Here is a 21,233-nt window from a genome sequence, read left to right as displayed (position 1 = left end):
GTTGATTCTGATATTGTCATTGCTCAAATCTATGTTGATGATATTGTTTTTGGCTCTACTTCTAACACTTTAGTGCAGGAATTTGTCAAACAAATGACGAATGAGTTTGAAATGAGTATGGTAGGTGAGTTAACCTATTTTCTAGGTTTGCAAGTCAAACAGTCAGAAGATGGAACTTTCATCTCTCAAAGTAAGTATGCAAAAAATCTGGTCAAGAAATTTGGGATGGAATCTGCCAAACACGCCAAAACACCAATGGGAACCACAGTCAAATTAACCAAGGATGAAAATGGTGTTAAGGTTGATCCAACCTTGTACAGAAGCATGATTGGAAGTCTTCTGTATCTCACAGCCAGTCGTCCTGATATAAGCTACAGTGTGGGGGTATGTGCTCGATATCAAGGAGATCCTATGGAATCACATGTGACAGCTGTAAAGCGAATCATCCGTTATGTAAATGGCACTCAGGAATATGGAATTTGGTACTCAAAGGAAACAAACTCTAATCTTGTTTGCTTTAGTGATGCTGATTGGGCAGGGAATGCAGATGACCGAAAAAGTACAAGTGGGGGATGTTTTTATCTGGGAAACAATCTGGTTTCTTGGCATACCAAGAAACAAAATTCTATCTCGCTGTCTACTGCCGAGGCCGAGTACATTGCTGCAGGAAGCTGCTGTACGCAATTATTATGGATGAAACAAATGATGACAGATTATGGGTTTGATCTTAAAACTTTGACTATTTTCTGTGATAACACTAGTGCTATTAATATCTCAAAAAATCCTGTCCAACACTCTCGCACTAAACACATTGACATTCGTCATCATTTTATTAGGGAACTCGTTGAAAATAAAACTTTGATCTTAGAATATATTGAGACTGACAAACAGATTGCATATATTTTTACAAAAGCCCTTGATACAGTCAGGTTTGATTCCCTCAGGAAATCCTTGGGGGTTTGTCCCAATTAATTTTTTTTTTTTGTGCTGTACCTTATCCTTGTGTCTGAAAAAGTTGTGTGATGTCTCTTTGTCCTTGATCACAGAAAAAGTTTCAATCATTATGTCAAAATATATTTTTACTTCAGGTTAGAAATTATAGTTAATATAATTCATGCTATTTTTCTTCAAAATAAAAATTCAAAAAACAAATAGTCCCTCCAATTAATATTTCTTCAATTCAATCTGTGTTTTTGTGTGTGAGTTTTTGTTTCTCGAAAAGTATTTCAAGCTCCATCTTAGAATAGAGCTACCTACACTGTTGTGTAAATTACTTAACCTTGAGTAAGTTGGAACTATGTAACTAACAATTATGTAGAAGATACTCTACCACTGTTAAAAAGAAGCCTTCAGTGTAGTGTGAAAGCGTCTAATTTGGTTACTCATTGAGAAAAAGGCTAACAATTGCCACATAGGGCAATGTCCCTGAAAAAGGCTAAAAATTGCCATACAGGTCAATGATCTCTACTTTCACAATCACACACAAATGCTTGAGATATTCTGTTGGGAAACATTTGTAAGTCTCATTCACACTGATTGATTTGAGTGAAATATTTTTTTGTGATTGGAATAAATGTTTTGTGATACTTTATTTTGAAAAATAAAAGCATGATTTATATTAAATACATTTTCTAAATCTTATAGTAAAGATGTGTTTTGATATAATGATTGTTTCTTTTTCCACATGCAAGGGCACGAAGACATTGGGCACTAATCAAAATGAGATATTTTTTTTTTTGGGTACATTCGTTTTTTCTTCTTAAAATAATAAAAATAAATAAAAATAAATAAATAAAAATAAATAATAATAATAATATATATATTTCTTTTTGAGGGCAATCAAATCTGCGTGTGTCAAAAAAGGTAAGTTGTATCTTGATTGTTTTTGTCCTTATCTCATTTTTTCAAAGATCAAATGTTTCCATTTTTGGCTTGTTTCCCAATTTGTGTCGTGCACTATTGTTGGCAGTTATTATTGAGATATTTGGTGTGTACTTTCCTAAAAGTGTTTATCCTTTTTAATTGTCAAATAAAGGAATTAAAGATCAAATCCCTACCTTTTTCTGTCTTTATATTCAGCTTTCCTTGGGCCCAATACTTCAACCGTCTCCTTTCTTCTCCTTTTTTGGTCCTTTATTTTCCTTGGCAGTTTTTCTCTCATTCTCGTGCAACAATGGTGAGAACCAGAGGTAGTGGGTCTCGGTCTGTCAAGTCAGTGGCTGGTTCGATGAATGCATCTCCATCCCTCACCAAGAAGAAAGCTCGGAAGAGTACCTTGTCTCTTCCCATCCACATTGATGATTCCATCACCACGAGCAAAGCCGTGGTCATTCCGGACCTTGAAGCCCCCAAAGCTCCGACTGAACCTCCTTCATCGGCGGCTTCGCTCGCCTCTGTCCCAGGGTCTTCCAAAAGAGGCCGAGCTTCTCCATCAGAGGATGTCTCTGATCATGGTCGTGATCCTGCCAAAGCCCATTCTGATTCCTCAGAGTCACCTGATGTGCTTGCACCCAAGAAGAAAAGCAAGGGTTGGTTCCAGGTCTCTTCTTCTCGAAAATCTCCTCGTTCCAAATGGACTGTTCCTTCTGATTCTTCGCCGAAAGCTTCATCTCCTGTGGGCTCCACTCCTCGTTCCAAGTTTCGGTCAAAGGTAAAGAAAATTCCTCCACCTTGTTCTTCTTCTGAAACTGACCCTTCTTCAGATTGTGTACCCTCTGACGAAGATCCCCTTGAAGACGACCCCTCTCTTGAGGAAAATGTTGACTCAGAAGATGAATCTGACCCATCAGAGGACCCCCCCTGTTTCTCCAAAGGGCAAGAAACCAATGAAAATTCCTGAGATTCGCACCAAGTCTCCTTTGGGTCCCAAAGTCTCTCCAGGTTCTTCCTTTAAGGCTCATTCTCTGAATTTTTGTTTCAATGACAATGAGAAAAATATGAAGCATTATGTGCATCGTGATTTTATTTGTGAGAAATTTTTTTCATTCTCGGCCCATAGAGTATTTGGGGTTATCAAAAATATTGAGGATCGAGGGTGGTTAGGTTCCTTAACTGGGCTGGATGGTTTTGTTCCTAGAGTTGTGCAAGAATTCTATGCCAATCTCAATGATGATCTGTTTGATAGGAAGTCTTTTATGTTTGGACAAGTTTATGTCCGAGGGAATTGGTACTTGTTCAGTGCTGCTGAAATTACCAAGGTTCTTAATTTGCCTCCTTCTGTTGAAAATGTTGCTGTTGAGTTTAACAAAGATAAGGTGCTTTCGGAGTTGGTAGGACAAAATATGGTGTGGGAACCTCACTCAGTCCTCAAAGTAACGGACCTTACTCATTACTATGCTGTGCTTCATAAATTTGCCACCTCCAACTGGATTCCCACTACTCATACCTCAACCATTACCTTTGACACGGCCTTCTTTCTGTACAAAGTTGGAACTGGTCTTCATGTTGATCTCGCCTCTCTCATTTTTGACCAGATCACTGCCTTAGGGAATGCCAAAAAGAAAGGTCAATACTTGGTGTTTCCCCATTTAATCTACAAGTTGCTTGATTCTCAAAAGCCTCTTCGCTTGGAATATGAAATCTTGACTCCTCCTGGTCCGGAGCAGACTACAAATTCAAAAAGGAACCATCATCTGTTAAAGCAACTAAAGGGATTGCTCTCAAGGCTGGCGATACTGATTCTGTTGCTGCTGAACTCGCTGGTGTCAAGGCCACCCTGGAATCTGTTCAAACAGAAGTGTTCAGCCTCAAGAGTTGTCTTTCAACCGTGGTGTCTCACTTTGCTGCCGGTCCTTCCCACTGAGTCCATTTCATTTTATTTTGTTTTTTCCTTGTTTCAATAAATTGTAAAAGAACGCTTTCTTAGTGTCTTTTTGTTTTATTTTGGGTTACTCCTTTGGCTTCTTGCTAGACAACAAGGGGGAGTAATAGTGGTTCATTTTGATCAGTTTTTACTGTTTTAAGATGTTGATTCATGAACATTTGACATTGCTTTTCGCAGGGGGAGTCATGCTATAATTTTTTGATCTTTGTTACTTTTGTGATAATTTTCGCAGGGGGAGCATTCCATTGCTACTTTGCTATTTGCTCTAACTTGTCTTGTCTTGCAGGATTTTTTTTTTTTCAAAATAAACTCTTAAAATATTATTGTCTATCAAGTTGCCAAAGGGGGAGATTGTAAAATCTTTTTTGGCTAAACTTTAATTTAGACAAAATATTTTAATTGTTTAAGAAAAATCAGTAGCAAATCTCCTTGTTGATATTCGGTTTTATTAGCAATATTTTAAGCTGATTTTGTAATGTAAAAAGATCTCTAAATATGAATATATTTGTTGCCATATTTATCTCAAATAATCTTTTTTTGGTAAAAATATATTGTGCAAATATCTTGAGAATATTTTCAGGATTATATGGGATTATGGTTATCCTGGAAATAAAGAAAGAATCGAAAATGAACATGGTCAAGAAAAATGACCATGTTCGTTCTGCCAGATCAAACGGATTACGTTGCTGACTCATCAGTTTCCTTTTCTGTCGACACAGAATCCATATGGCTGGCTGTTTTCCTAAATCAAAGGAATTCGCATATTGATTTCAAAGATACCAGAAAATCATGGCCTTGGACGATTTCCCTTCCTATAAATACCTTGCCAAGGCCTTTGGATTTTTCACCTCTTCTATTTTGAATATTTGTAATTGTTATGCTATTTTGAAGAGTGTGTTTATTTGTAGAGATTAAGTTTGTTCACCTTAATCTTTGTGAGAGTGCTGAGTGTACTTGTGGATATCTATCTAGTCCATTGTATACAGATAGTGTCTATTGTGAACGTGTTCATAAGGATCTTCGGGAGAGGATTCGATCTAAGTCTCACTTCGGGAGGAAGTGAGCACTCGCTGTTCTTTGAAGGGAGTTCAAGAGAATCAGCGTTTCATCAAACCAGATTCGTAAAGAAGAGTACAACAAGATTGCGGCAATAGTTTAAGAGGGAGTCTTACATTGTTTAAGTCAATGCTTTTGTACACTTTGTTTCTTTACTAATTGGTTTATTCTCTGGGCGTGGCCTCAAGGAGTAGGATATCCGAAAGGGTTTCTGAACCTTGTAAAAATTCACTGTGTTCTTTAATTTTTTGCACTGTTTAATTTTTGTGTTCAGTTCTGTCGTGACAAGTTCGGATTCTGTCCCGACAGAATTACTTTCTGTGTAAACATCTAATTACCATTCCGCATTTTAATTAATACTCTGTTTAATTAATCTGGTAATTATTAAAAACGGAATTTCAAAAATGTATAAATAGTGTCAGGAAAAGTATAATTTTTAGAAAAGATACAATTTTTAAAAAATTAGCAACAATTTCTTTGTATTCTTGCATCCTTTGCTAATTATTGAGTATTTTAAACCTAATTAACAATCCAATTTCACACAGTGTTCTAAGATTAACAATCAGACTAATCAACATTATTTTTATTAACTATTAGTGGTTAAACTGTTGTGATCAATGTTGATTGTTGATGATTTAACCCGGAGGTCATGGTTTCTTGTATCCTATGGTAAAATTTATTTATTTTAGTGCAATCAATAGTTTGATTGCACTTGTAGTGTTTGAAGATTAACAATCAAACTATTATTGAGTATTGCTATTGACTGTTATAGTTGAAGTGTTATGATTTGTGTCCATCTGTAAAGACTCATTTTTTAAAAATTAAATAATATTTTTTTATTACTGGTGGGACCCACTGAGTCAAAGAGTCATAGGACTCTCTTTTCTTCTTCTACTTTCTTTCTCCTTGACACTCCTTTCTTTCTATTCTCTTTCTTCTTCCATTCTTTCTTTCTCTTCTCTCGGCAAGCCACGGCAAGGACACATAGCAACCACTGTTGACCACCATTTTCAACATGTTCAATAGTTGCTTCTCCCCTGACTGGCGACGACAATAACCCCAAAGTTTGGTGACAATCGAAGCTAAGACGCGCTCGTACGAAAGCGCCGAAGTTTCGCTGTCAAAACATTGAGGCGAAATTTCGGCCAACTCTTAACTCCGTTTGATGAGTGCCTGGTACCATTGGAACCAGCATGAAGAGAGGAAGGTCACCTACTAAATCACTCTAGTCAACTTGCCATTTTTCTCGGGCAAGATTTTGGTTATCTCCGCCCCTTTGGAAGTGTTTTCTGGCGACATCGGGGGTCATTTGGGCATAAGGGATGTACTTCCATGATATACTCATCGAGATGATCATTTTGATATATAGAAAGTCAATTTCCGTCGCCAAAGCACCGCCACCAGCCACCGCGAACTGCCACTATGCACGGCTGAGGTGAGATTTTTTTTTATTGTATTTAAATGGTATCGTGCTATATGTCATTGGACTCGGTTTGAAGAGTACATTACGATGATGCTAATTATTTGTCCAATTGAGGATTGTAGGATAAAATGACTTTGAAGCGGGCTAAACTACTTGGAACCTAGGAATAGAAGGTTTAGGAGCGTCTCTTTGAACTGAGGATAACGATACTAAAGAGGTAGGGACTCAACTTGATTATTGGAATTATTTTACTTGTATTGAATTGCACTAAACATATTCCAATTTTCATATTTATAAAATATTTAAAAAATGGAAAACTTAACCTGCATGTTTTTCTGGACTGTTTTGAAGGCATTGTGTATCAATTATATTTTTATACATATATTGATGCAGGTTATGATTTTTTAGTTTTATTCAAATGCAGTTGTTATGCTGCCCAATTTTCTAAAATAAAAGGGAATATGTTTCTTGCTTTTCATGTTTGGCTGTATTTGGTTATACTGATGAGAGCCATAGTGATCATGATTTGTGCATGTTGTTGATCCATGACCTAGTCTCTATGTCATCATAGGTAGATCATGTGTACACTCACATGTAGGTGTAAAGACCTAGCATCTATATAGAGAAAGTGTTCTGAGCCTCCCTCTTGTGGTGGTTATCAGGCTGGCTACCCAGTTTAGGATGTCAGTTTTTCTATGGTGGGTAACAGGAACTATGGATCTAGTGGACGGTGTGATGTGCACATATAGCTTGTCTCTTGTGATTATTTATGGTCTCTCTCTCTATTTTTGGTTTATACACGATGATATATGTTTTGTTTTCAAAGCTAACCATACAGGGGTTTTATTAAACTTTTGGTCATATAATATTAGTTGCTTCCCTATGGGGCTTTATAAGCTCACCCTCTATATCTCTCCCATTCTAGTAACCCAGTGATGCGAATATGAAAGGTGAATTATTGGTGGAGTCAAGGTGTTTTACCCGAGTTCTATTTATTATTTTTATAATCCTATCTTTTGAACATTGTTTATGTATTTGAGATTTGGAACATTATGGTCTATATCTCTTAATTAGCTATGTAATGGTTAGGAATGATAAATGATGGATGCTAAGTATTATTTTTGGTGTTTATGACTTATTAAATTTAACAGTTTTGTGACTACATAACTATAGAGATATTATTGTTCTATGTATAATGATAGATGATTCTACTTTTATTACTAATAATTCTATATATAATTATGGGTTATTTCATTATTTTAACTTATAATTATGGTACTATTTAATATAAACTAAAGGATCATTTATAAAGATTATTTTCCAACAAGGGTCAAAGATTGACCTGGAGATTGTTCTTGTTAACTGTTCATTGTTAAAGTTTTGTGATAATCATTATATCTCACCCGAAGGTATTAGTTTCTTGAAACCTTGCCTTATTGTTTGGTGTTTTGGACATAAGGAATAGTCAGATTGTCTTCGGGATATTAGAAAATTAAAAAAATCTCAAAAACTAAAAAAATGACTTTGTTAACTTTTCTTGGCGCTTTTTTGCGCCGATGTAAGGATTTTTCCTAGCGCTATAGCCCAAACGCACCAACAAAAGTCTAATTTGAAATAAAAAAAGAAAGATAAATTATGTTTATCTATATATATATATTTTTCTATTTGTTAAATTATGTTTTAATTTTTGTGCAATAAAAATTAGATTTGAAGGACATTTGGAAGAGAGCTTTGGATAATTTTGCTTTGGACATTTGGAAAAAAGTGTGAGTTTTAATTTTTTTTTTTCTAAAAAGAGATTAATGTGATACTTTTGTTGTATTATGTTTATGTGTGACAATTTGTATTTTAGTAATATTTTTGTGTAAAAACAGATAAATTAGATTTGAAATTAAAAAAAATTATATTAATTTTTATTTTGAGTTTTGATAATGGGTATAACTTTGTAGTTAACGTGATACGTATTTTAAATTAAAGTTGATAACTAGTTTAAATTCCTTTAAAAAAAACTAGACAAAATAGTTTATGTTAAGTGACATAATTATTAGTGTTAATATGCTTGGATATTGTTTTTTATGAAAGGTGTTAATATGCTATTTTTTATGAGTGTTGTTAATATTTTGGAGGATTGTAAATTGCATGTTTAAAATTTTGGGATTGTTAAAGTGCAACCGTTATACTGTTGAAATTTTACTAGGCTCAATGCCTTTGGAGAAAAGCACGCACCAGCTTCATCTTCCTCTATTATATCATCTGAACGTCTCTACGTAAAAGCCACCAAGAAGACAACAACAATCGTGTTTCTGACTCTTAAATTACTTTTCTTTTATCTGTTTGTATGAAGACATTAACTATCTAGTATTACTTTTTCTTGTTTTTATGTATGAATGATAATTAATTGTGTTGTAGTTTATTTTTCTTAAAAGAAGACAAATAATGAAATTTTTATATTTCATTAATTCTAAATTTACCTTATAAAAAATTTAAATTATAAATATATATGAGATAAAAAAATGGAGGGACTTTTCCAGGCACATTTTTGCACAAGGAAAAGCCGAATTTTGTTGCACTAGGAATGCTCTACCTAATTGCTAGTGCAAAAACGTGCCAACAACAATCACTTTCCAACTTTGTCTATAGAATTTTTTGCCAGCGGTGTCTATTTTTCTTGGTGCGTTATTTCATTGGTGATGTCATATTTTGTCGATGCTTGTCAATTTTCCGTCGAGAAAAGTACATTTAGTGGCGAACTTTAGCTGATGGTCTTCTGCCGAAGTAGGATTCTAGATAATTGCGGACACTTTTTGAGACATTTGCCGGTACAAAAACATGTTTCTTGTAGTGAGACATATTATTATACTTATAAAATTATAGGATAATACTTATTGAGATGAAACCTAAAAAAAAATAACAGTAATCCAATTTAAGATTCAGACTTAAAAGGCACAAGCAGCATGAGATACCGTATAAAAGTGTTTCACAAGACACACTAATATATTTATCTAAACTATGATCACTCCTCTACTTATTGTCATGAATTAGTTTTGAACTAGAACTCCATATATATTTAAAATGACTTATTTTTTTAAGTTATTTTGCATTTTAACTTAGTTTTAATAATTCTTTGCAAAATGATTTTTGACAATTGAGATAGCTGGTTGAAAATTTTAGACAATGGATTGAATTTTTTCTCTCTTGAAAAAGTAGGTACATATGTTTATATTATAAATGGGTAGTTCTCCGGTGCACCCCCTTCTAGTTTTTGGCTTGAAAATTATTTTTGGCGCAAATTTATTTTATGACCATGATTATAGTTATTTAGAACATCCTGCAAATTTTTGAGAAATTCTGAATAATTTACACTGTAGAAAATAAAGTTTATACAGTTTGTTGCACTAGTGACTGTTTTTTATGCGCGTGTGTTGACGGTGAGAACTCGTCAACTAAGTTAAGTTAGAAAAATAGCAACGTAGAGATTATCAAAAGAAAAGCTTTAGAAATCTAAGCAGAAACTTCAAGAATAATTGCAGAAGAAAAATGATGAACTCAGTTTGTATTGATTATGGTGCAATGCTACAATAATTTTTCCAACCCCCCTCAATGTTGAAGAGGGGTTCCCTTTATAGGGGGCTCTAATGGCCCCAGATACATGGTGGTCCAGGGGACCAGGCAGTACACAAGTACACTGTCAGGAGAGTGGTTTCAGAGGTAGTGGTGTTGGTACCAGTACATGGCTAGGTACCACGAGGATGTCTCCACTACTCAACTGTACGAATGTCAGAGGAGTGGTACAGGTGGTAGTGGTGTCGACTCTGACATCTAGCCACAGACACATATGCCATGCCCCCCTCTCCTGGCGTTCCCACTACTTGTCTACCAGGGGTACCATATTCGTACGCCGACTCCCTTAGGTTTGCAGGTACATTCCAAAAGATACGCATGAGAGTTTAACTTTGCTAGCTGGGCTAAGGGGGCCAGGCGTGAGAGGTCTCGCGGGGTGCCCAGGCACGTAGCCAAAGCAAGGCCATCCCACGCGAGACATAAGGACACCCTCGACACGCACGGGGGCTTCTGTTGGTGCAGCATGGCATGTGCGGGACGGGCCTCGCGTGCGAGGCTCGGTCGCGTAGGGTCGAGACGAGGCTGGACCTCGTGTGACCCCTCGGGTGCGCGCGGACGAGGCGAGGCGGGGGCCTCGCGTGGCATGGCTCGGCGCGCAGGGCCGAACGAGGCTGGGCCTCGCGTGACCCCTCAGGTGCGGGCGGAGGAGGCGAGGCGCGGGCCTCGCGTGGCATGGCTTGGCGCGCAGGGCCGAACGAGGCTGGGCCTCGCGTGACCCCTCGGGTGCGTGCGGAGGAGGCGAGGCGGGGGCCTCGCGTGGCATGGCTCGGCGCGCAGGGCCGAGACGAGGCTGGGCCTCGCGTGACCCCTCGGGTCTCTCGGGGCATCTTCATTAAGGCCTCCTATGAGACATGGTTCGTGGGGAAAAATACTGGGTCGCTTGGATTGCCTAAGGCTAATGAGGGTAAACCTCCATATTTTCCCTTGGTGGAATTTGAGCATCCACACTTGCCCCCAAGTCTAGGAGAGGACCTTTAGGTGCTTTGGTAGACTATTCTCTTTAATTCTTATAAATAGGCCTTCACGCAAGGCTTATTATTTACACCTTACTTCCTTAGCTTAGTGGTACCTAGACCTTTGCTCCTTTCAAGAGGTAAGGGGTTCAATCCCCCACAACCTCACTTTTGCTATAGTTTTTATTTTTTATTTTTTAAATGAGCTAATTTTTGGTCTATTTATGTCCCTTCATATATTTGAAGGCTAACACATCTTTTCTGTTTATTTTTGCAGACGCGTACTTTCGACCACTTGCCTCTATTTGACTGTGACGACGCTTTTGGCCCTCGACCTCCTTTTGACCACGACATCGCCCCATTTTACCTGCTTGAGGTATATTTTCTTTTTCCCTTATGTTCATTGGGTCCAAATTAGCATTACTCGGGATGGGGTACTTTGGCCTGAGCTTGCCGTGAGTTAACCCAGTTGCATGCCCCCTTGTTTATACCCTGTAGTGGATCATTTAGGGCGTTTGTGCCTAGAGGTTTTGAGCCCATTCCTTTGTGTTTTGTAGCAATCCTCTCATTTATACGTGAATCCCTTTTCGCTTTCGGGACGAGGTCTCATGGCAAGTGACGGTCCGTTCAGCATACCTCCGGGGGTTGAGTTTGTTGACTTGTCTTCAGATTCAGAGTCCCCTGAGGAAAACCCCTACCAAGATTATGACTCCTTAAGGCAGGCCCGTATTTGTCATCTAGAGCACATGGATGAACTTAGGCATAAAATTTGGACGGTGGAGAGTGAGATTGACTCGGTGTTGAGAGGAGACGGAGCACCTTTCCCCCTTGACCTTAGTGACCACGTAGCGAGCCTTAGGGTGACCCTTTTAGACTTGCAGGGGGAGTTGGAGTTTATGGAGGGACATCTTCTGCCTGAGCCCCCTAGCCCATCCTCGCCTGATGACTGTCATGGGGCCACTTCTGCTTCTCTTCAGCCCTTAGTTTCGATCTTCCCTAGCTTAGCACTTCCACAGCCGGTGCCCCGGTGGAAGACTCTTGCTAGGAAGAGAAAATGGAGGGTCAAGTGTTCTGTCTCTTCCTCACCTTTTTCTTTTGGTTTTGCAGATATGCCGAGGGCACGCCGATAGGTATCCACCAATGAACCGGACGATGCTCCTTTAATGGCATCCACCCTGGTGTCACATGTGTCAGAAAATAAACTGAGGGAAATTGTGAAGCACTACCGCGTTCCTTCGGAGTACGCCTTATACACTCCTTCGGACACATGCCGGGCTGACTACCCTAGTTCCGGCTTCATGGCCCTCAGTGAGCACATCCTGAAGGCGGGTGGTACCATCCCATTACACCCATTCTTCGTTGCGGTCCTCAACTACTTTGACCTTGCTCCACTTCAGCTGGCACCCAATAGTTGGCTGACCTTGAGCTGCCTTTTTATCGCCTTTGCGGAACTTGTGAAACGTGCTCCTACGACGCTAGAGGTGCATTTCCTGTACAATCTCATGCCTTCTCCCAAGTCCAAGGGCTTCTATTACATGCAAAAAGCCAATAAAGAGGTCCCATTGATAGAGGGCTCAGTGTCCAACCCAGGCTCCTGAAAGCAGCAATTTTTCTTCGTGAAAGGCCCTCTCTCTGTTCGCGAGCACTTCCGTGCCGCTCCCAATAAGTACCCTGAGCCACATTTTCTCTCTTCTTCTTTTTTGTAACTTATTGTTTTATGACTTATGTTTGTGTCAACCATGGTGTGGATTATGAAGAGCAATTTGCCGCACCCGTAGTTGTTGGGTCGGAAGCGAACGCTGTGAATAAGCTTATCAACGCTGACCCTGCTATGAAAAAGGGTGCGTACCTATTCACCGTGGAAAATCTGAACCTCCACAAGCTGTCCCCAGTTTTAGATCCCAGGTTTCTGTGGACCATCCCTGGGTCCAAGAAGATGAAGGCGGCATCGGCTGAGCCTTGCCCGGATGAAGGTGGGGCTGAGGATGTGCCGGAGGAAGCCTCCCTTGAATGCGGGGGACCTCACCGGCTGTCCTCGTCTCCTGGGGGATGCCCTCCCTTTGTCTCTTTCGACCCAGACATAGCCTCCCAATCCCAAGACCAGCATGCTATTCCCGGGCATTTTGTTTGCCCCGACCTCGAGGACTATGACGCTTTCCCTCAGACTCCCCTCGACCCTGGTCCATCGGGGGCTTACTTTGCCAATCTTCCTGCACCCCCTTCTGATCTACCAGGGCCTCACTTTTCCAATTTTCCTGCGCCCCCTCCCGTTTCGGCGAGCGGGTCGTCCGTCCTTACCCAGCCAGGTGCCCTTGGCTCGGAAGGGGCACCCTGGGTGAATCGCATGGCGACCTCTTACAGGCGACGGTACGTCCAAATCGCCTCAGACCTCCCCGAATCTGACTAGAATGGTCTTGGGAGTTTCGCCCTGTCGGACCTTGGGGAGACTCTAACGCGCACTACTACTTGGGTGAGTTCACGCATCTTGTGTCAGCCTTATTATATATAAACATATGTACACACATTTTTTTTTGTTACTTATTATTGCTGTTGTTAACTTTCTTGTGCAGGCCTATACTGTGGCTCAGCGGTTTGCCGACTTGGCTCACAATCTTTCTGCGTCGAGTACCGAGAGGAACCGCCTTATAGCCCGGGTCAAGGAGCTCAAGAGAGAGCTTGGTGAAACCAAGTCTAAGCTAAAAAAGGCTCAGGCAAAACTTTTTGTCTCGTCAAAAAGGAAGCAGAAGGCGGTTGCCAAAGCCATGATGCTGCAGGACAAAGTTACCAGCCTAGAGGGCGAACTCCAGGGTGCCAAGGCTATTACGGCTGCGTCGCAGGAGAGAGTCACTTCTTTAGAGGCCAAACTCGAGGTTGCTAGGGCCGATGTAGCTGTGTCGTAGGAGAGAGTCGCTTCCTTAGAGGCGGATAGGACAACTATTGAGTACAGGTCCATAGAGCGCGCCCTTTACGGTGTGTGGAGGCAGGATCCCAACTTTTATTTTTCTTCTTTTGGCGAGCACGCCGTTGCTCGAGTGGCTGGGTGGAGCGCCCGTGGCAGGAGGCCCTGAGGTCGTCATTTCATCATTTCTATCAGCTACCCCGCTCTGGGTGTATGCTCATTTTGAGCCTTTGTAATATTATTATTATTATTATCTATATTTTTTTTGTAAATCTTGCCATGTTACCAAGACTCCTTTTTTAATATATACATGTGTGGTTATTCATCTCTTATTCCTCTGTGTTTGAGGTCTTTTTGAGCCTGTATGATGGGGTTTGGTAGGTTCCCCTCTCTTATTTATCAGGCTAGAGGTCCTTTGGAGCCCATGTGAAAGGGTTCAATGGGTCATTTTTTGGTGCCTCTTGATTATTTTTATAAGGATATTTTGACCCCTTGGGTTCTAGCTATCCTTTTATATATTTTTGCGCGCGCTTATTATTTTTTGCGAGAAGCGTCCCTCTCGTCATTATTCATAGTACTATTTTTACAAGGGTCTCTTTTAGGACTCTTTTTGGCTAGACGGCTTGGTGGCCGCTCTAGGCTTATCGGCGGGTGCCCTTTCTGGGGCTTCTCCCTTTGAGAGAGTATCTGCCCTTACTTGGGAGCTCGTTGTTGTTGTTGTTTTTTTGTTTTTTTATAAGACCTTTTGGCCTCCTTGGTGTTTGTAAGGGTAGCTAATCCTTATGAACTTCGGGAGATGCCTTGCAAGGTCTCCTCCCTGTTTGTTAGGGTTCACCATGCCCCGATACAAGGGGTCCCTTTAAGGATCCTCCTTTTTTGGAGCCCTTTTTAGGATCCTCCTGATAGAGGGTCCTTTGTAGGATCCTCCTTTTTAGGAGCCCTTTCTGGGATCCTCCTGTTAGAGGGTCCTTTTTAGGGTCCTTCTGATAGTGGGTCCTTTTTAAGATTCTCCTGTTAGAGGGTCCTTTTTAGGATCCTCTTGCTTTCTGTATGCTTTTGCCTCCTGTCCTACCCCCCAAGTGTTTGGTGAAATTTATTTCGGCAGGCGCTTTGGCTGATGCACGCATAGAGAAGAAAAATAACACTTGAAGTTGCGAACAGTTTCATTCATAGAATGTGGTTTACAACGACATATATAAAAAAGGGTTACATCTAACTGGGAGGTTACCTAGGTAGCCTCTTTGATTCTTACTCACTAAGCTAACATAACAAGGAACAAACTAAACATAGGTCCTCTTTGCACCGGGTGTTGAAGCCTCACTGGTAGCATTTCTTGAGGCGTTCCGTAACTCGTGGGTCCAACTCGTGTGGGTCGCGCCTTCATACACAACCATTGCCATCGGCATCGATGGTTTTGTGGCTGTGTAGAGGGACATGTTATAACATTCCCTCGCTTCCTTCCGCTCCTCTTTCATGCATGCTACTCCCCCAGGGGTTGGGAATTTCATAGCTAAGTGATACACAGAAGTTATCACCTTCAATTCTCTCAGAGAAGGTCTCCCTAATATCGCATTGAAGGCCGAGGTGCAATCCACCACGACAACGTTTGCCATTATGGTGGTTTGCCTGGGTTGTTCCCCCATGGTGAGGGCTAATTCAATTGCACCTAGGGGTTGTATCGAGTCCCCTGTGAACCCGCAAAGGGAGGAATTGCAGGGTTTCAGGTGTCGGATGCTTAGTCCCATCTTCTCCAAAGCGAGGCGATGCAGGATGTCTACAGAGCTTCCATTATCCACTAGGACCCAGTGTACTCTCATGTTTGCAAGCTGGACAGTTAGCACCAGGGTCATTATGAGGGAAATGTGCCCCCTGCGCGTCTTCTTCAGTAAAAGTTATTGAGTCATTCTCACCCTTGAAACTCTTCGGGGGGCGTTGCTCCAAACTTAAGACGCACGATGGTGGACTTCGTCTGGTCTCCTTTGCATATTTGTCTCGTCCCTTCCTTGAATCGCCTCCGAATCCTGGACCTCCAAAGATGGTCCTGACCTCTCCCTGTACTTCTGGGGACACCTCTCGCACCCGCCTCTCGCACCCGTGGCGGGGACGCTCCTTCTTCTGGCCTCTGGTTCTCCTTGCGCACATATCTGCCCAAATGTCCCCTGCGGATGAGCTCCTCGATTTCCACCTTCAAATGGTGGCATTCCGCGGTGGTGTGGCCGATATCCTTATGATACTGGCAATACTTGCTGGGGTCTCTTTTAGACCGGTCTTTTTTCATTGGCGGGGGCCTTTTGAAAGGGACCTGGTTTTTGTTCGTAACGAAAATATGCTCTCTTGCATGGGTGAGGTCAGTGTAAAAGGTGTAGGGACCCTGTAGGCGCTCATCAGAGCGTTGATGCTTCCGGGGTTGATCATCTCTCGTTCCCTCAAAAACCCCCTTCTTCTTTGCACCGCTTTGGTTTTCTCAGACCGAAGGTTTCGGGAGCAACTGGCCTTTTCCGGCTTTGAGGTTCTCGTGACCATCCTCCACGCGAATGTATTTTTGTCCCCGCTCGTAGAAATCATCCAAGTCTGTGACCTCCCTCTTGAGCATGTTATCCCATAACTTGCTTCCTGGGCGTACTCCAGCTGTGATGGCCATTTTCAGCTCTCGGCGGGTCAAGCTCCCTACTTTAGCTGCCTCCATATTGAACCTGTGAATGTAGCTCTTCAGACTCTCGTTTTCTCCTTGCTTCACATTTGTGAGGCTGGTGCCTGGCATCGTGTAGTCTCGCACGGTGTGGTGCTGTTGGAGGAATTCATCAGAAAATTGTTGCCAAGATCTGATGGACCCCGGTCTAAGTCTTTTGAACCATTTGTACGCAGGTCCTTTTAACGTGACAGCGAAGCAATGACATCTCGCCCCGCTACCAATTCCCCTCAGCTTCATCAGGTCGTTGAATGTATCTAGATGGTATTTTGGATCTGTGCTTCCTTCGTAGGGGGTCATATGGGGCTCCTTAAAGTTGGTTGGGAGCCGGATGGCTTGGATCTCCTTGATGAAGGGTGACTCATGATCAAACTCTTCCTCAAAGGCTTGACCTCCGGAGGCGGTGACGATTTTGCTTCGCAAGCTCTTCATTTCTGTGTCCAAGCCGTGCCTCCTCTTGCTTAGGGAGTCTCTTAAAGCGGACGGGTTAAGATCCCCCTTTCCTTTGCCCTCTCGAGGCGCCATAGGGGGCGTGGTCCTTTTACCCGCCCTCTTCTTGTTGAGATCCTCCCATAAATCTGAGGGTGCTCTCTTTGAGGTGACCTCGTCATCGTTGTGAGGGGCAGCATTGGTCTTCGGCTCTGGTTTCTGGGCCTGCTTCGGTGGTCCGAGATGTTCGCGTTGCTTCGTTCGGGGGGTGTTACTAGTGGAGAGTCGTGTCTTTCCATCATCTACTGGGACAGTAGTTTCCACCTCCCTCTGGTCTCTCTCTTTGCGCTTAGGGAGTGTCACGTTTGATCTCCCTTGCAATAGCCCATTTAGCACCTCTTGCATGTTTTCCAAGGTGGTCTCTAGCCTATAGTTCTTGCGGTGAAGTTCTCGTATCTCGTCTTCATAGAATAGAGACTTCGAGCTTGAGCTGATGGAGTGGACTTGAGGTTGTTTGTTAGCCCGGCGCTTCGATGGGCCTGGATCCTGTCGACCGTGGTTTGGCACCTGCGGCGGCTTTGGAGGCAGGAACTCATCGGCGCCCCTTCCCGGGGCAGTCGCCGACCTTGGGCGATTCTCCTCAGGTGAGACCGTTGGGGACGAGGCCTCCCTTTCGTCTTTGGGTGCCTCAGGCTCTCTTGGGGCCTCCATGTTTGCTGGTGGAGGAGGGACCCTCATGGAGGCTTTTAGCTGATCTCCGTCAAGGTGGACTTCAACCTCGCGCGGCTCTCTCAACCGTTTCGAATGTTGTGGCATTTTTTCTTATCGGAATCGACGAAAGAACAGTGACTTGCAATCTATTCTTCCCATAGATGGCGCCAAACTGTTGACGGTGAGAACTCGTCAACTAAGTTAAGTTAGAAAAATAGCAATGTAGAGATTATCAAAAGAAAAGCTTTAGAATTCTAAGCAGAAACTTCAAGAATAATTGCAGAAGAAAAATGGTGAACTCAGTTTGTATTGATTATGGTGCAATGCTACAGTAATTTTTCCAACCCCCCTCAATGTTGAAGAGGGGTTCCCTTTATAGGGGGCTCTAATGGCCCCAGATACATGGTGGTCCAGGGGACCAGGCAGTACACAAGTACACTATCAGAAGAGTGGTTTCAGAGGTAGTGGTGTTGGTACCAGTACATGGCCAGGTACCACGAGGATGTCTCCACTACTCGACCGTATGAATGTCAGAGGAGTGGTGCATGTGGTAGTGGTGTCGACTCTGACATCTAGCCACATACACATATGCCATGCCCCCCTCTCCTGGCGTTCCCACTACTTGTCTACCAGGGGTACCATATTCGTACGCCGACTCCCTTAGGTTTGCAGGTACATTCCAAAAGATACGCATGAGAGTTAAACTTTGCTGGCTGGGCTAAGGGGGCCAGGCATGAGAGGTCTCGCGGGGTGCCCAAGCACATAGCCAAAGCGAGGCCATCCCACGCGAGACCCCTAAGGACACCCTCGACACGCAAGGGGGCTCCTGTTGGTGCAGCATGGCGTGTGCGGGATGGGGCCTCACGTGCGAGGCTCGGGCGCGTAGGGTCAAGACGAGGCTAGGCCTCGCGTGGCCCCTCGAGTGCGCGCGGACAAGGCGAGGCGGGGGCCTCGCGTGCCATGGCTCAGCGCGCAGAGCCGAGACGAGGTTGGGCCTCGCGTGACCCCTCGGGTGTGCGCGGACGAGACAAGGCGGGGGCCTCGCGTGGCATGGCTTGGCGCGCAGGGTCGAATGAGGCTGGGCCTCGCGTGACCCCTCAGGTGCGCGCGGAGGAGGCGAGGCGGGGGCCTCGCGTAGCATGGCTCGATGCGCAGGGCCGAACGAGGCTGGGCCTCGCGTGACCCCTCGGGTGCGTGCGAAGGAGGCGAGGCGGGGGCCTCGCGTGGCATGGCTCGACGCGCAGGGCCGAGACGAGGCTGGGCCTCACGTGACCCCTCGGGTCTCTCGGGGCATCTTCATTAAGGCCTCCTATGAGACATGGGTCGTGGGGAAAAATACTGGGTCGCTTGGATTGTTTGAGGCTAATGAGGGTAAACCTCTATATTTTCCCTTGGTGGAATTTGAGCATCCACAGCGTGGAAGGTAACATGTTTGAACCTTATTTTTGACACTATAAGTCATTCAGAAATTTCTGAAAATATGCAGGATACTTTAAATAACTACAATTATAAAAAAAAAATCACTGAAAATACTTCGCGAGCCAAAATCACCAAAGAGTGCACTAGTGTGCCGCTTTTTTAGGGTGAACCGGAGAATCCTCCAAAATACCATTGACATGTCCATATATAAACATACATAATAGGAGGTTCTGCTGTGTAACTCCTACTTGAACCCGAATGTGTGAGGCTGTTTTTCCGTCATTGATTAGCCATCAAAGAAAAAAAATCTGCTGCCCCCAATTTCCTATCACCTCCATGTCTCACTAATTATTTTAAGACATCTCATTTATTTATTTAACATATATTTAGATTGATTTACAACTTTCTCTCTTCCCAACTATATTAACACTATCTCTCCCATTAATATTTCACTACTCTAATTAATATTATCATTCTCTCTCCATGAATAATGTCAATCAAAATAACATTTTTATTTTAAAGTATTCTATGCTAAAAAGATTAAGTCATTTTCTATTAAAAAAATTAAAATAATAAATCTTAAAAATTTATTTCTCTGTTTGCCCACAACGTCAAATATAACCAGCTCTTTTACTTGAACTTAAAAAAAAAAGTATATACTAAACCATCAAATCTTATATGTAATGTTTGAGATCTTTTGTGTGCAGATTTTCTTTACTTCTATTTTTTCTTATGTATAATAGACTAATATTTATATTAGAAAAATGATAAAGTAGTAGATTTTTTTAATAATTTTGATATAGAAATATTATCTCTATAACAGCGATGTGTAAAGAAAAAAAAGAGACTTTGCTATTATACAATCAAAAGAAAAGAAAAGAAAAGAAAAAAAAAAGAACATTTTGAATTAGATATTTTATTAGTTGTAGATAATATCAACTAATCTAATAAATATTAACAATACAAAATAATATCAAGTAAATATGATATATAGTACATATATGACAAATAAAAAAAATCAATAAAACTTTTGAATCAACCGTAAAAAGCATTGTAAACAAAATGGAACTTACATGTATAATAGGTTATATACATGACAAATAAAAATAATAATAAACTTTTGCATCAACAGTACAAAGCATCGCATTTCATTTATTTTAATTTTTTCAAAAGAAAAAAAAATTAAAAAAATGGTACTAACCAGTATAAGCTTCTCCAATCAAATATGAGCAATGGGAGAAAAGCATTTTTTTCTCTAATAGAGAAATAAATTTTTGTGATAGTAAATTGAGACTGCAGATTTTTTTTCCCCTTCAAAAGACCAATTTTTGTGTGACTCATTAGAGTTATTGTAAGTGTATGTTTATGTGAATATTACTTGCGTCTTCCAACACCCACGTGGTTCCACTTTTAACCCACAAATCATGGTTTGTCAAATCACATTTAATCCATTATTTTTTATATTTTCAATAATTTTACATGCTTTTCCATTGTTGGAGTGGTGATATCTAGGGTGCTCGTCTTATCGATCAACATTTTTACTCTAATTTAATTAAATGTTAGATGTTTGAAATCATCATCCAATTAAATCTGATTTAGCCTAAAAATTTAATCTAATCTAATCCAATCAAATCAAATCTAATTGTAATTAGATTTGTAATTTGGATTGGATTGACTATTTTATCTTTTAACTTAAATTTTAATATTAAAGAAATTAGCAAGTAAAAAAATATACAAAAAACTAGATACTATGTAGTAGTAATACTAAATTAAATATTTACAATTGTCACATTAAGTCCTTGAAATATTAAGTTTGCAGCATTAAGTTCATTAAATTTTTATTAATAATGTTTCAAAACTAATAACTAAAGTACTATAATAAACATAATATGAAAACAATAACAATAACATCTCCAAAGTGCTAAAAACTAAGAAAAAATATAAGAAAATTAAATATATTTATAACTAATATGATATATATATGTAAAAATAATATAAATTTTTGAGTTTATACATTTTTGGACCCTGTGTTTTTTTTATCACCTGTTTGGACCCGTATTTTAAAAAAGTCATTTTTTGACCCTATATTTTGTAAAATTGTTCAAATAGACCCATAAACTCAATTTTGATGAAGAAAAAATTGAATATAACAACATATTTTTTAAGCAGAATAATTTTATTTTTGTTTTGAATTGTTAGTTTGGTGAATT

The 21,233-nt window shown here is 41.0% G+C and overlaps 1 protein-coding gene across 1 annotated transcript; it reads left to right on the top strand.

Annotated features, from left to right (window-relative positions):
• Positions 1-2,173: 2,173 nt before the first annotated feature.
• On the top strand, positions 2,174-2,839 carry LOC133784949 (uncharacterized). The gene has a single exon (XM_062224214.1). The coding sequence runs from the start codon at positions 2,174-2,176 to the stop codon at positions 2,837-2,839; it is 666 nt and encodes a 221-aa protein (XP_062080198.1).
• Positions 2,840-21,233: the final 18,394 nt, after the last annotated feature.

The sequence above is a fragment of the Humulus lupulus genome, chromosome 6 (assembly GCF_963169125.1).
Source record: "Humulus lupulus chromosome 6, drHumLupu1.1, whole genome shotgun sequence".
NCBI lineage: Eukaryota > Viridiplantae > Streptophyta > Magnoliopsida > Rosales > Cannabaceae > Humulus > Humulus lupulus.
Note: the sequence above shows the minus strand (reverse complement) of the source record. Positions and strands in the feature narration are given on the sequence as shown.